Consider the following 16,778-nt stretch of genomic DNA (forward strand, 5'->3'; position numbering starts at 1 on the left):
TCAACTCTAAGGTAGCCAGTTAAGTAATGAAAGCCGTCAGAGATAGCTAACAGCAAGAGGTGGTTCTTAAATAATGTATACCACTCTATATTAGAATCACACTGTCTTAAAATACATTTTTAATCCCAGGAGGACTCTTGTTGAAAATCTAACTGTTGTCAGTTTGTCATAAATGATTGCTGATGTGAGGACTCAATCTGCTCTTGTGCAATTTTAATGAACCTCATTTTTAAATATTGCATAAGACAATCCTGGCATTAAAAAGCTTTGCAGAGAGAGAAAAAAAAACAAGAATATCTTATCTTGACAGTTCATGCATTTATACTGCCATATCCTCATTGAGAACATTGTGCACCTATTATAATTGTTAAGGCCTGATCGATGTGTGAATGTGTGTCTACAAGTAAAATAAAAACACATTCTATGATATTCTAATCAAACTGAAGCCTACTTGAGTGACAGCTCGGTGGTTCCAATTCTTCCCATCACGTTCCATGCATGAACACAGGCAGAAGAGGATGGGGGGGCCATGCAAACAGAATGGAGGGATAAAAAGAAGAAAACAAAAACGAAGCACAAGTAAGAGAAAACATACTTGATCATTGGTAAGCGATGAATAAACACAGTTTAAAAAAAAAATCAACATTCAATAATCAAACAAAAGGAAACACAAAAGAACATTCTTATCTGTGTTTTGAAAGTGTTTACAGTGCAAAGCACGCACTCAAAGCTTTATTATTTCAAACCACTTGCAACATGAGGTGGTCCATTTATTGTAGTTTTGGGTTATTCCTGAGTGAAAAACCGAATCGGTCAGTGTTTCAAATTGCCAAGAATAACTTTGACAGCGGCTCCCCGTTAATGATCTTCTCTTTTCTATTCGGAAACCTGTTGGGGGAAAACAGCCATCAAAGTTATTCATGTCAGCTGTTAAGGTCTGCTGCAGCAGCAAGATGTTTCCATACCAGTTTAATAACACAGGCAATTGTTTGCTCACTCTCATTTACCCTTGCCATGGATTGCCTCAAAGCAATTTGGAACAAATTGGAGTCACTGAGTTGTCGCAGAGACACAATGGAAGATGATCTTGAGTTTGCGGTCATGGCTTTGATGTCGGTTTACAGCCAATGCATCCATTACCTCCATTGCCGTATCACATTTCTTATTCACAGCAGATGCATACGTAAATGTTAGGCTGCACTGTTTCGTGTAAGGCTGCATCAAATAATTATCTTCGCTGCTGCAGATGTTTTTATGAATTAGATGGTAAATGTCAAGTCCGTAAAATAGTATCTAAAAAGAAAGTTCAAGTAAATAGCTCTTTTTTTTCACTAGCTTTAAAATCTATATAAAAAAATTATAATTATATCCAACTGAGAAAACCACTGACCTTTGAATATCTGACATATTGTTTTGATAAACAGCTTATAAATGGATGACAATCACCTAAATGGATAATTATTTCAGAAGGCGACAGTGTATCCATGGCAGCATAATAGGCAAATAATCACTTTAAAATGGAAAGAGTGAAAAATAAAAGTAACATATGTTACAGAATAAGCCCAGCAACACCTGACAAGCAGTGTTTAGTTGTCAAAGCTACATATCATATAATATTCCAGCTACGTCAATGGAATAGCAAGTGACGTCTTTTCAAGTGCATACCGAGCATGCTCAGTTTACAGTATACTGCACTGACTATACTGTGCAATGATTCTGTTTCTTAGACAACTGGATACTGCTGGATGCCATACGGTGAAATCGAAACACACATGTATGCATGCAAGTTTTTCAGTTTTTGCATGAAAGACGACTGTTCAAGTTTCTGAGGACTGACAAAATGTAACCAAACTAAAAGCACAACTGTGTAGCCTGGCTCATACATTTATTTCTATCTATAAAATTAGCTTTTACATGTTTTTAGTATTATTTATGATTTTATCATTTCCTTTATGTTCAGTAATCAGTAAAGAATTTTAAATTGCATTAACCTGCATGAAATGCACACTATAAAATAACTGATTATTTCATGTGAATTTTAAGGGATCCATAAAACCATTACTTCAGTGTTTGTTCAGTTGCTGAATTGGTAGCCTAGGGAGTTCTGATCCCTAGTAGTGCTGTGCATCGGTTACAAAATAACCCCAATGCTTCCACTTCCCTGAGTATGTCGGGTCCTCTTGGGTCTCCGTTATGCAAATTTGATCATCAGAGGCCTCTTGCAAAAATCTGCTTGCTCTCCAATTTCCTGTGACCACAAGTTCTGACTGATGCACCAAAAACAGTCGCTTCTGAGTTCCAGAGCTATCTGCTGCATTTGTATTCAGGAGAGTATAATCAGCCTAAATGAGTCTCCAATTTATTTTAGATACAACACACATTCAATTCAATTCAATTTTATGTATATAGTGCCAAATTACAACAGCAGTCACATTAAGGCATTTTACATTGGACAGTAGAGACGCTACAATAATACAAAGAAAACCTAAACAATCAAACACTCCAGCTACTGTTTGAACTCAATGCTCAGTGAAAGATTGAACACAATCCATATTTGATCCCAATGACATTTCAATCTACTGTCAAACCAGCCAATATTCACAATTTAAAGCTACAATTAATGATGCATTTACTTAAACTGGTAGCAATTTATATAATCAACTGTCTTTTTTAAAAATCAACTAAGAAGAACTCTGTAGCTCTTTCATATACTTTCCAAAGATTTTGTCAATGACAAAATCTATTCAGACAATCCATGGTTGGTTTAGTTTTTCTTTAATGAGCATCACATGATCAAATAACATCAGCATTCAAGCTACAAAAAGGTTGCTGCTTTTCCTTTCTGACCGACCCCTGACTGCTCCGGTCAACTGAACTCGTCAGCATTTAGAATGCTGAATCGATGAAATACTAGAAAGGCTGAAATGCCTGATCTGCAAGCACAACTAAATGCTCTCTGTCCACCAATCAGCTTTACTACTGCATATTTTATACTGTGTGGGACACCCAACAGTGCGCAGTGAGAAACTGCGCCGTAAACTGCTATTACAGTGTTTTACACACGTACACACCAAGAGATGGGGCGCATATACACACATCGAGACACAAAATGATACACTAATATAATGAATACTGGCAAATGCAGGACTTTAAAGTGCCTAATCAACACATTTGTTTGAGGGGGGGAAAAAAAGATCTCCAGATACATTTACGCCAGATTCTGAAGCTGCGATTTCTCCTCGGACATCTTTAATCACAGAGAGCTAAACATGTAAAATATTTTACATGTAAACCTTCCTTCAAGTTATTTTTTCTCTTTATTCTAAATGCAGATGAGAAATTGTTTCACATAATAGACCAAACCTCTTTTTCTTCAGAGAACCAACCAAAGTAAGGTTTTTTTTTAGCAAACCTTCCTTCGTCACATTATGAAACTGAAATTTATCCATTAAAAATGGACTAACTCAAAGTGCTTGTCTGGTAGAATGGCACAATTTCCCATGATTAGTCAACTGTCATTGGGTGTTAATGGCTTTAGGGCATCAGTGACACACTGGAGCACTGGCGAGTGGCCGAGTTCAACAGTGTTAACGCTCCTTCCTCAAATTAAAATGTGCCAATTATCTCGAGATCCTGTGATGGCTCTCCAGCAAACACTCATCACTATAGTGGAACATTTATTCACAAACAAGCATATTATTAAGCCGTTCATTAAAACTTGTTTTTTAATGTTCCTACCCAAAATAACAACCAGTGAACAGGTTCTGATACAGAGTAGTTGATAATGTGGTTAAATGGCTGCATGGTAACCTAATAACCTGTCCATCAAATCATTATTTACAGGATTTTAATTTGCATTTAACAGTAAAATTATTTTTCCGTTGTTTAATCTTAATGTGAAGTTGCTGTTGATGGCTCTGAGAAACCAAAGTAAGAAAAGTCCTGATTGGTTTAGAGGGCTTACAGTGCATTTTCACACATTAGAGTGGGTCATAGAGCTGGCACCACATGCTGTAAAGAATATATCACAATCATCTCACAAACTTTGGATTAAAGTTCATTTTAATTGCTAAATCTTTACATTGGCTGAAGAGTAGTGACGATCGCTTAGCAACAAACTTATTTAGATATATTTAGATCCAATAACTAAGATCCAACTAAGATTCTCGAGCATTTTTTTATCCGCACAACAACATACACTGTACTCAGGGTGACTGATGAGAGAATAAGCAGCAGAGAATGCAGCAGTAATCTGATGCAAAGTGATGCACTTATCACCAGCAAAGCCTTCATCTTTAAGAGCCATGTATGTAATCTAAGTCCCTTCTTGTGGGAAGTTTGCAGCAAGAGAACATGATAAGCGGCTGCAGTCACTGTGAAGCGCATACCAGCATCAGTGCTTAATCTACTCCGATAAACCATTTAGTGTACACATTTCAGAGTAACACCTATCCAGGTGTTTTATATTGTTTGCCGCCCTATAGGAAAGAAACAAAGGCCTGGTTCATGCAATGTTATCTTTCCCCCATCGTTACTCCAGAGATGCATATGTCAAACTACTAATAAGAAGACATGGAAGCTTAAAAACTTTCTTAGAGATCAGTTATTACACAGTGGAAAATTAATTTCATGCTTTAATATGTTAATATATTTGTGTATTTCCATGTTGTTTAAAGTGAAATTAAAAAAAATAAAATAACAGTGGATAACATGTATTTCAAACATCACAAATTCAACAAATGCTGAATTCAGTTTGACTGAAGAGAATCAGAATTAACCACAACATTAAAACCACTGAAAGCTGAAGTAAGATACATTCATCATCTCATTACTACTCAATATTCTGCTGAAAATCCTTAAATCCTGGCATTCATGTGATTGTTTCCATCTTAAAACATTCTTGCAGGTCTAGCATAAAGGCACTCCCTGACAGCTGTGTCCTCCTCTAGCAGCAAACACTGTTCGGGAATAGCTTGGGGGAGCACTACAAAGAGTCTAAGGTGGCATCCAGAGAAGAATCGACATGGCAGCCAGAAATTCAGTGACAATTAGTGACTTCAAGTGTAACAACGGGCAAAAAGACCAGCTCTAAGACAAGGATACAACAGCGAAGGATACTGCTGATTTACTGCTGACACATGGTAAACACATCAGGGGCCTACTACCCAGGCAACCGGAGGCTGGAATGATCACCAGTGACAAAATGTCACCTATTAATTAACGCGTGACAAGCTAATCACTTTAAAACCCCTTAAAGCACCATCCTCTGAGGTACCAGACATGACGGACACCACCAAAGGTCCATATGGCTGATGGCTTTTTATTTTATCACGAGTTTAGAATAATTTGCTTGTTACTTCAAGGTGTTTCAAGACGTTATTTAGACTGACAAACAGTCTAAAAGGATTAAATCTAAAATGATATGCATTCATATTCCTTGACTAGTAGAAAATGGGGAAACAGCCAGTAACCACTTAAAAATACCTAAAAATAATACATTCAGTTTCTGCCAGGTCAAGACAGTCCAACTGTTTTGTTTACTATGAGCCAAAGCAAAGAAAAACAACAACTGCTATTATTTGGGAGTCAGGTTTTGAATCAACAAATCATTTGAGCCATACGCACAGTGCTGCACTCACCTCATCTACATTCTCGAAGGCGTTGATGACATCATATGGCAGGCATGACAGCAGGTCAATAACAAACCATGTCTTCAGGTAATTCATTCGAATCAGCTTGGGGTCTGAGATGACCTCACCGGCAGGTCCAACAAATGTGGTGTGGAAGTTTAAAACTATGTCCACCAAAAAAATGACATCCACAATGCTGTCTACCACCAGCCACGTGACGTTGTTCTGCTTCATCTTGAAGGAGACATTGTAGGGCACCATGATGGCGGTGTAGAAGGTGAGGATGAGGATAACCCAGTCCCATGTGGTCTTGAAGAGGCAGTAGTGCAGGATGATGTGAGGAGGAGTTTTGGGAGTCTCCTGCTTGTACTGAGGTAGGATATCTGAGCCGAGCTGCAGAACCTGCACAAAAAAACCCAGTTAATATGTGAAGCTCAGCGCAGACATGTAAATTGCCACATTGGGGAGCCAAAAATGCTGCAGCTAAAGTTTGCTAATCCTTTTAGTGACTGAAGTTCACCTGCTCATGAAAAATGTGTCCAAAGTTAGCTCTTATGTAACTCCCTTGTTCATTTACTCCGTTTTCCCTCTCATACACATTATTCATATTTTTATTAGATTTTCACCTACTAATGACATTTAAGCACCATCTCACATCTGTGGACATTTTATTTCCTACAGAATGTAACACCGTTTAACTTCAACAGTGGAAAAAAAATCTGAAATTAAATCCAATGAGCAAACCTTACCTCAGCGAGGCGGGAGTGCTTGTGGACGTTCTCTCCTTTGTGAACTGTGGGCTGCAGCTGTTGTAAGACTCCTCTGCTGCTTGTTAGAGCACGAGTCAGCCGGGCGAACTTTCCCCAGCCTGATCATTAAACACGAACAGAAAAGAAATTTTCAATATGAGTCTTGATACTTCAGATTTTTCCGGGGGCTACAACACGCTTTCGCTGCTTGTAGAGTTGTGGCTCTGAAATCACTTTTTTCAGTATTGAACATTTGCTCAGCATCTGCTACGTATGCATATTAAAGCTTGATTATTATCTGGGTATGCAGGGCATCAACAACTTCAACAAGCTTCAGATTTCAGTTTGAATAAATTCATGATTCCTCACTTTTACAAAAATTCACGTGCAGGTGAAGAAGGCCAAGCCAAGAAACACGGTTTCAAGGCTCCTGATACAAACTGCCCAGAAAAAGTCTTATAAGCCAAATAGGACAGAACATGATAACAGCCTCTGGGTTTTAAAAAACTGTTAAGTTCTTGGTCAGGCGAATTAAAGAAAAGTTCTTCATAAAATGTTAGTCAACCACTGACAGGATGTGGTTACCTTCATGGATATTGTCAGACCACCTGATCATATACGATCTCATGAGATCATTAGTATAGGTCTGTTTATATCTTCTGTCATATGCTTAGAAACATACATTATCATATAGTAGCTTGGAGAACCACTTTTAGCAGCAATAACTTGAAATGTATGATCAGTCAGTCGCATCTTTGTGGAGGAATTTTGACCTACTTCTCTTTACAATGTTGCTTCAGTTCATTGAGGTTTGTGGGCATTTGCACAGATCTGTTACGTTCCCATCACAGCTTTTTAGGCAGGTTGAATCTGGCCTTCGACTGGACTATGGCATTTTGTCGTAGATTTGCTGCTATGAGTGGGATCACTGTGCTGTTGCATGACCCAGTTTTGACTACGCTTTTACTGTCTGACAGATGCTCTCACATTTGACAGTAGACTACTTTGGCATAATGAGGAGTTCATGGTTGAGCAAGCTGCTACTGTAGCTGCAAAACAAGCCCAAATCATCATCCCTCCATCACCGTGCTTGGTATGAGATATCTGTGCTGATATGCTGTGTTTGCTTTCACCAAATGTAGCACATTGCATTATGGTCAACGGACATTGTTAGAGAACTTCTGCAGTTTGCTCAGATGTAGGTTTGTAAAACCTAAGCAGTGCTGCCATGTGCCTTTTTAGAGAGAATAAGCTTTTTCCTGGCAACACTTCCAAACAACCTGTACTTGTTCAGGTTTTTTCTAATTATGCAGTCGCTAAGTTTAACATTTAACATGCTAACTAAGGCCTGTGGAGTCTAAGAGGAAGCCCTTGGGTTTTTTGAGGTTTCTCTTAACGACCTTGTGTAAATTTGCAGGTACGTCTGCTAATGGGAAGATTGTGGCATTGTGTACACACAAAGCTGAATGCTCCGGGCCAGAAAAAAATGTTTCCCGTTATCGAGGTGGTCACACTTACTGATGATCAATTAATCAAGTGAATTTGATTAGCAGCACCTGGCTGCTACTTACCGTCTTAATTTCTGTGAAAACAGTAAGGGTATACTTACTGTACTCATACAAATATCAGAGTCATGATAGACATTTTAAGAAAGGATATTTGTGCACAAACATACACAGTGCAACTTATTGTGCGTTTTGTTTTTATTTCCACAAATCTATCAGGTCGAAAAATGGATCATATCACACAATGTTTGGATTTCTGCATCTTTTGGTCAACAAAATTGCGTGGGTGGCTTTGGTTCACTCTCATTAATGTCGTTTATGGTCACAGCAGGCTGCTGTTTTCAGCAAAAGCAGTGCACGTTCCCTACTGAACACCAAGCAGCAGACAGACAAAGTTAGCCACTGGCTGGTGTACACTGTTGAGGATTCAGAATCATAAATTTCACTAAAGAGTTGTTGAAAACTAAAAATAGAGCACAGACGAGTGGAAATATTGGACTTATGTCCAATTAATTAAATGGTGAATTAAAGGATAAATCCTAATTATTAAAAATACCACTCCCTCTCTGCTACATGTGGAAACCGGCAACTGCTAGTTAGTTTAGTGCCCTATAGTGCACATAAATTTATTTTTTATAGTGATGAAATGCATTTGTCCATCACCCCTCCAAACGCTGTTTTGGCAGTATGTTACTACAGTCTCCAGTATCAGTGCAGGGAACACAAACATACATGTCTTTTCATCGTACCTGTTGATGCTCAAGCCTGAACTATAATTCCAGTTTCATGTTAACGACAAACCCCATTTTTGCCCCTATTACTGGATGCACTCTTGCACTAATTCATGTTCTATTTTATCTGTCTTTAACACTCATACAGTCCAGTGAATAACTTTTTTTGTGCTGTGTACTGATTTGACTGGTGAATGGTGAAAGCAGGCAGACTGATTTGACTTCTACCTCTGAATGAGAAGTAGATCATACGGGTCTATCATGTGTAGTGGACAAAATAGATCTAACAGGATTTTACAGACTCATGTCGCGCCCAAGTATGGATGTACATTCATTTTCCCCCCTATTTTACCTCCTCTCACCCTGTCTGATAAAAATGTGAAGTTAAACAAATTAAATTTTCCCAGAGTCTAACCTTTGGAAGAATCGTCTTCAATAGGCTGTTTAAAGGCTGTGATGTCGCTGAATGTGCAGAGAAACAGGACCACTTTTTCTTGTTCATTACGAATGGGAGCAATCTTCACAAAAAACCAAACAGGCGTCCCTGAAAGTACAAAGAACAGCACACATTTAGCTTCATCACCTGCTTCTTATAAAGGGAAAGAATCAGAGTGTGCATATAGCATAATAGGAATCTTGATGGCCTTTCAAAACTTTGCATGTTACACCAGCAACAGGAAACAAACAACCCCACATTTTGCTGAGGAAGGCTCCTCTGGTCTGGCTCTCAACCAATTAGCACATTTCTAGAGGTAGAAATGTTCTTGGCTGCCTTTGAACTCTGCTGTATGTTACAGAGGCTCTGAATACATTTGCATGATGAGGAGACGTGGAAGTTTTCTCTTTTCTCGCATGTGGAGTCGCTACTCACTGTTCTTCTTGTACATCAGTATTTCAAACGAGTTCATCTCATAATTCTCAAATGTTAGTCGCATTTTTTCCGTCGTGTCCTTGTCTGTGAGCTCCCCATACATGAAGCTGGAAAACACAAAGGGAAATAACAATTTGAAATCTTAAAAGAGAAGCAACTTTCTCTCTTTTGCTAAAAGGGTGGCGAGAAAGGTTTGAATGGGAAAATATCTTTAGTGTTAGATTACCTTGTGAGATTTTGTTCTGTTGGCTTAAAATCAAGCACTGCTCTGACAACTTTTTGTGTCACTGCATTTACCTTTAAATCATGACTCGGTCAGGATTTCCGCTCAGTTTCACCTCAGTTATAAAAAATTATATCTACACTAAGCAGACCAAGCTGTGTAAAATATCAAGTGGGTTAAAATTCATATAATTGTATCCTGAAAGCATAAAAAGACAAATGCAGCCCTGGATGCTAATTGGCCAAATGCAAATTAAACCTGAAGATGGGTTAAGCAACCACGAACACTTTTAAGCACACTACAGAGACATTCATCTCACTTTACTTATTAGTGCCAGCCTCAGTAGCAGCCTGCTCCAGCGTGATCTAAATATAGTCTGTTATGAAATACAAAAGGAAGGCTAAATTTAATGAGACTAAATTCTGATGCTGCAGAGACTTCTCAGACCAGCGCTTGATGTAACATCAGTGACGAATGTCCTCATCTCACACCTCCCGTCTTTCCCCTGTGCGGGGAGGAGAATGACATTCTTCAAAGAAGAATATGTAATAGCAGTTCCTCAAATCACTTCATCATCATCATCATCATGTGTGTTTATAGAAGGATGTAACTGATGCGCAAAAAGAGCTCGTTATTAGACTCTGGAGAAATGAGAATACATCTTATGTTTGAGTCATCTTCAAAAACATTAAAAATCCATAATGTGAATGTTTTATGAGCTCATAATAAGGCACAGGATTTTTTTTTTTTTTTTTTACATCAAATAAAAATAACTTGAACACCAGGATGATTAAAGGTGCGGGAATATGTCTGAAGAGAAAGTGGCTACTACCTAAATGACTTTGTTTTTTTTAAATGGTTCAGATTAAAAATTAAAATTGATCTGGAAAGTGATCTTTCAGTAGAGAACCAATGGGCACAGCTAAAAAAAAAAAACAACAACAAAAAAAACCCCCAGAGTATCGACTCATGTAAAGAAATGCAGCATATATGAATTATTAACATGAGAACTGAGGAAGCTGCTGAGTGTATAGCCAGTGACTCTATTTCTAACATACAGCAATGCATAAAAAGACAGTGTTGTATAGTCATCTTCCATAAGCAGTTAAACACTGGCAGTAACACCAGCGCTGCCAGGTTTTAATGAAATAGCCGACTTTTGTTTTGCTTCTTGCTTGGCGCAGATTCAGCCTTTATGACCATGTTGAGGGCTGAGATATATCAAAATTTCTGCTTTCACAGTCACTGCTATGGGAAAATCACTTTATTACTGTTGTCTTAATAGCCTTTTATACGGCTGGAGTATTGTAATTATGTCTTTCAATGCCAGTTAATATATATTTAAGAGAGGTAGGCGCAAGAAACTGTAGCTTCAACCTGAAAGTCTTTTGTTTTTTTATAATACCTTTTTTTCTTAATTCTTTGTGTTTAATGTAACTTTTTAAAGTATTTCTTTGTGTAAGAATAATGCCCCATTTAACATGATAAAATTAGACGTTTTTAGAGATTCTTCTGACAAAGCAGTGAAGCACCAGGAAATCTATTCTTCTTCTTCTTCTTTCCACGCTAATAGTGTTTGTGCCACAAAAAACTGTAAAAAAGCATTAAAGTTGATGATATTTTTCAAAATTTCCACCACTACTCAAGGTTTCAAATCCCTTCTCTCGGGATAAATTAAATATTGATAACTATAAAATAATAATAACCGAAAAAATAATCTCAAAGAAAGGAGGCGATGCTAGTGTGTGCCGCTTTCCTAACATCTCCCTACAGCAAGACTACCTCACAAAATGCTTACCCTATGATTTTATAAGGCCTATAAACAGCCCCTATTGGGTGTTGCTAATAGGTCAGCAGTTGGCTTTTGTCATACATATTTAATAGCAATTATTTGCCTCTGTTTAGTTCACCAAGATCCTGCTTTAGACTTAAGATAGTAGAAATCCCCACAAAGAAATACAGGAATAAACGTGTGAAGAAGTGTAGCTACAAAGAAACAGGAATAACCAATAAAATGCAGAAATAGAGAAATGCAAGTTTATATACGGAAATGTTTTGTTTCATTAATTCGTTCGCTGATAACTACTAATCACTGGTTCCTCTTTTTACGCTCATCCTCACTCTTGTGAGCCGTTTGATAGTAAGTGCTCAGTATGATCTTTTCACCACAATAATTAAGTAATTAGTGATGAATATATTTCTCAGTGTGTTCTCCTACAATTCATTACTACCTATTGCAGAAATAACGCATTAGTGATTTATTAATTGTCAGGTTTCCTCCCTCACTCGTTTTCTGCTTTCCATCAAAGACATTCGGGAGATTTTAAGTTTGTTTGTCTTCCTCTTTCAAACAGAAGCCTGCACTGGATTTACCGACCTGATATTAAACCACAACAAACCATTACACATTGGCTTCAATATTTGTATTGGCGAGTGCTCTACAGCTTATGTTTGGGCACCCGAGGGTCTAAATCAGTAATAGCCGCAGTGCTGGCTGTAACAAACACCATCTCCCACAACAGATGAAATCTCCCACGTTTTTCAGATTTGGCAGCACCAACTGTTTCACTGGGATCCTATTAATATGGTGGTTAGTGGCATCCTTATTGTAGGCACAACAAACACAAGTCCTGAAATGATTTACTCACTCCAATAACCTTTTATTCCTTTATGTTTATGTATATCTACAGGTTTACCATCATAGTCGGTGATGCAAAGGCAGTTTCAGCTGTTACAAGCTGATTACATCACAGATTTGTGTCTGGTTTCCGGCTCTGTGGCGGTGCAAAAAAACCCAAAACAATCTGCTAGACTGTGTTTAACTATGGGAATATCATATCAGATCTAATTGAGTGGTCTGTGTAATTTGAGCTTCCTCTGGTGAGATGCTCTGGCAAAAAGAATTGATTCTCCTGTCAGTTGGGTCTCGTATAAAGCCAGGCCTTTGACATAGCAAAGTTAGCCCCACAGTGTCACTAATAACTGTGTATCCACATCTTAATTGTTAGGTTTAAGCTGATAATTGTATTTTTAGGTTTGAATTTGTGACAAATAAATCAAAAACTGATCACTCGGCTCTTCAGCCCTGCTAGAGACGCGGCTTTATAGACAGCATTATCAATCCCGTGTCAACCCAGCAATTTGGCCCAGACTAAAATATCCCACCGATATTGCCATGAAATCTGGTCTGATCCCCTGACTTTTCCTACAATGTGTCATTGTAGTTGGCATTTATGTTTGGGAGTGTTAGGTCGTGTCACCTACCGGATTAAACATAAATAAACTCTGGTGATCCTTTGACCTTTTGTGTAGCACTATTGCTTCAATGTCAGTTTGTCCATTACTTTATGTATACTTTTTATGATTAAATAAAATGTATCTCCACCTAGACAAGCACTTAGGCAAAGTTTAGACATTCCTGTCACACTGACAATTAGTCAAGTGTGTGGCAGTGTAAAGAGGGTGTAGAGTGCTGGTTGCGTGTAAAAAAAAAAGTTATAATGCAGGAGGAACAGCAGTAGTGGCCATCCAACAAATTATTACAAGTTCAGTTTCACTAGCAACACCCAGCACTGATTACTGGCAGACCTGTTGAATCAAGAAAACTTAAAAGTGAAGTACACTAAGAGATCTCAAAACACAACACATCATGCCAGAATTTAAAGAATTCAATATAAAAGTCATTGTAATCTCTTGGTCTGGAAAGGGTTACAAAGCCATCTTTAAGGATTTGGGACTGGAAGCAAACACGGTGAGAGCCATTATCCACAACTGGAGAACACTTCATAGAGACCAGCCTACCAAAATGACTCCAAGAGCACACTGACGACTCATCCATGAGGTCACAAAAGAACTCAGAATATCTAAATAACTGCAGGCCTCACCCTCAGTTAGGATCAGTGTCCATGATTAAACAATAAGAAAGAGACTGGGCAAAAATAGCATCTATGGAAGAGCTCCAAGGCTGACCAAAAAGAACAAAGAGCCTCACATTTGCCAAAAATGTCCAGCCATCAGTTCATGCCCTGAAGCTCAAGCACACTCGAGTTATGCAGCAGGACAATAATCCATAAAACACCAGAAAGTCCACCTTGACAATCCTGCAGTGTGGCTGAATTAAAACAATTCTCTAAAGAACAATGTGCAAAAATTTCTCCAAAGCAATGTGAAAAATGGCCAGTCACAAACACTTGATTGCAGTTCTTGTTGTCAAAAATGGCACAACCAGTTGTTAAAAGAGCAGTTAAATTCTCACACAGGCAGGTTTGGATAGCTTTTTAACCCCCTAATAAATGAAAATATCATTTAGAGTGTGCACTTTGTGTTTACTCAAGTTATCATGGTTTAATTAAAGTGATAAGATGATCTGGAATATGTAAATGTGCCTCAAGTACAACTTCACTGTACTGAACAACAAATCCCATTACTGCAGACGCTGCACCTGACCAGAAGCACTTCTTGCTATTTCATTAAAAAAATAACAGAAAAAACATTTGCATGTACTGCTGATGGGTGAATGTTCCTCTTATTATGATAATTAACAAGCAAATTTGCAAAGAAGTTCAATCTGAAAACACTACATATAGTCAGTTGTGGCATGTAGGGACTATTTGCAGTATAGGCTATATTTTCCATTTCAATTAAAATAACTCCAAATATTCATTAAAGACAGATCTCTCGGATCACAAGCAACTACTGATTACATTATCCTCCTTAAATAAAGCTTTCCCACCTCACAACATCAGCGCGCTCTGCCTGGTGGTAGAAGGTGTAAATGCATAAAAACAAAGGAATTCACAGTAACTGCATCCATAACTAAAAATGGCTCCTATTGTGACAGAACTACATATTAAACTGTCTGATGTCAGATCAAACAGTGCCAACCCCATACAGATCTTTTAATCACAGGACCCAAAGTAATACCATACCTATGTGATGAAAGGATCTAAGTGAGGGCTCCACACATTTCTTTTTAATGGAGAAATTTAAACTAACTTGATGACAATAAAGTTGAATTCTATTCTATTCTATTCTATTCTATTCTAAACATAAAGTGTGAATATTTTAGCATTGCCAGGAGCTCATCGAGACAGCAGCAGCCATAACATGTTCTCAAAGTGTCACTGAACTATTTATTTATTTATTGACAAGAAACAGCTGTAAAAAAAAGTTAGTGCCATAACAACTAAATGCTTGAGGGCTTAATGAAGTATTTTGAGTCTAAATTTAAAGTTTTCAGTAGTACAGTACATTAACTTGTTCTAGGCCAGGTTCATGTTCAGTGTTGGGTTAAAATCGTCTGTAAGCTCCAAATGTTTTTTACTGATTCTTTGAATTTTCAGTACTGTAAGTGTAAAAAAAAAGACATTCTGCTGAAGGAATACATTTTTACGTGCAACTTCTTGAGCTGTATGTTAGAAGAAAGAAATCACAGCAGTGCAAACAGTATACATCTCCCTGGAATTTGCACACGTTTAGTTGTTTGACTGCTGGACCTAACTGCACTTATAGCAGCCCATAACATTCAAATAGATCAAGTCTGAAGTAAATCTAATGTGTAGAGCTGCTCTCTTGGCGTATTTGTACGACTGGTTTTATGTTTTGTTTGATGTTTTGTAATGATGTCTTTGAATGAAGACAGCTCTTAATTAATCTACCAATTATGTGCTGAAAAATAGCCAAATTACACGTTAAGCCCTCCTTTTACATGATGTAGTTTTAGGTTTTGCCAACCCAGAACCAGGCTATGTTAAACTTTTTCATTTTTAGTTCATTACTTCTCTGTAATTAACAAATAATTGTTAAAATGAACAAAGCTAATGTTTATGTTGTGATGTGTTCTTGAAATTCTCTTAATAAATTTAAATACGTATGACAGTTTCTTGTTTTTAGCTTTTAACGTACAATATATTAATAGTTCCCTTTTGCCTACCTGCAGGTGCTGCTTTTCTGCATGACCTCTGCTCTGTGATACCCCGACAGCTTGCAGAAACCATCATTGCTGTAGACGATGGGCCAGTCCACTATCTGAGCATTTCCCAGGACAAAGTTGGTATCTGTTTTAGAGTGAACAGGAAATAAACAGGGCAAATAACTCGCAGCATTTCCTAAAAATAGCATTGTAGTGTAACATACTTCAACTACAGGGTAAGGGAAAAGACCTGTATCTAACTGTATTTTAAACTGAAAAAATAAAAAGGTTATTGACCACTATCCATCTATAGCTATATCTCTCTTTCTATTTTATAAGCATATGTTTATCTTAGTAATATCTATCATTAAAAAGATTGGTGACTTGAAGCAGTTGAAAGATTTTTATTAGAGTCCACAGTCGCCTACGGCTCATTAAACACTCAGGGCAAGTGTAAACAAATGTAACCAAACAAACTCTTTGCTTATGCAGAAAGCATCCAACTATCTGCTTCATTAACTCGCTTCTTGGCAGTGCAAAAACAGGTTTTTATTGCTTTTTTATATTTACCTATGTAGAGTTTGCAACACGCCTAATTGGCTGCTTAATGTGTGTGTGTGTGTGTGTGTGTGAAAAAGTAGTTATGTTTGCCATTAATTTATAGATATGGAAAACTGTAAATATCTGTATCTACCCTTTATGGAGAATAGAACACATTTGTTATCATGTGGCATATTTTGAATTATTCAGAGCAAAACGTATTTGTGGCTAAATGTTAATAGGCTTAAATAACCAGACTCGCATGCGTACTTGCTTCCATCCTTTTTTCAACCTGTCAGCAGTTATATAATTAGCATACTCAAGCTGTTACTCATGTCGTAATACATTAAATAAACAGATAGATTTGCTATTTTTTTATTTTAGTGACATTTTTAAAAAAAACAGATAAAGTACTACATTGTGCAAATGACTGCAGTGGGTTTTTCTGGGAAACTTTGAAAAACTCAGACAAATTTTAACATGAATATGTGTCACTTTTACAAATAACATTTGCATTTAAATGACAAATGAAATAACTTGTGTATATGCACATTTTGATATATAAAATGCGCAAAACATTACGCATATAATGCCTGTAAGCTAGCTCACACAGTGACA

The 16,778-nt window shown here is 37.5% G+C and overlaps 1 protein-coding gene across 8 annotated transcripts in view; it reads right to left on the reverse strand.

Annotated features, from left to right (window-relative positions):
- The window catches only part of kcnh1a (potassium voltage-gated channel, subfamily H (eag-related), member 1a), a 59,225-nt gene that overhangs the window by 36,246 nt on the left and 6,201 nt on the right, over window positions 1–16,778 (reverse strand). For 3 of the 8 annotated variants that reach the window (XM_085181694.1, XM_085181695.1, XM_085181696.1), the window contains 5 exons: window positions 15,642–15,765; window positions 9,031–9,159; window positions 6,380–6,498; window positions 5,640–6,032; window positions 452–478 (listed from right to left, as the gene is read on the reverse strand). In XM_085181694.1, coding sequence (XP_085037820.1) covers window positions 452–478; window positions 5,640–6,032; window positions 6,380–6,498; window positions 9,031–9,159; window positions 15,642–15,708 — 735 coding nt within the window. In that variant the 5' untranslated portion in view covers window positions 15,709–15,765. Of the gene's footprint in view, window positions 1–451; window positions 479–5,639; window positions 6,033–6,379; window positions 6,499–9,030; window positions 9,160–9,486; window positions 9,594–15,641; window positions 15,766–16,778 lie in introns of all 8 variants that reach the window. The other 5 variants (XM_085181690.1, XM_085181689.1, XM_085181691.1 and 2 more) reach the window with 3 other exon arrangements.

The sequence above is a fragment of the Neolamprologus multifasciatus genome, chromosome 13, assembly GCF_963576455.1.
Source record: "Neolamprologus multifasciatus chromosome 13, fNeoMul1.2, whole genome shotgun sequence".
In the NCBI taxonomy this organism is placed as follows: Eukaryota; Metazoa; Chordata; class Actinopteri; order Cichliformes; family Cichlidae; genus Neolamprologus; species Neolamprologus multifasciatus.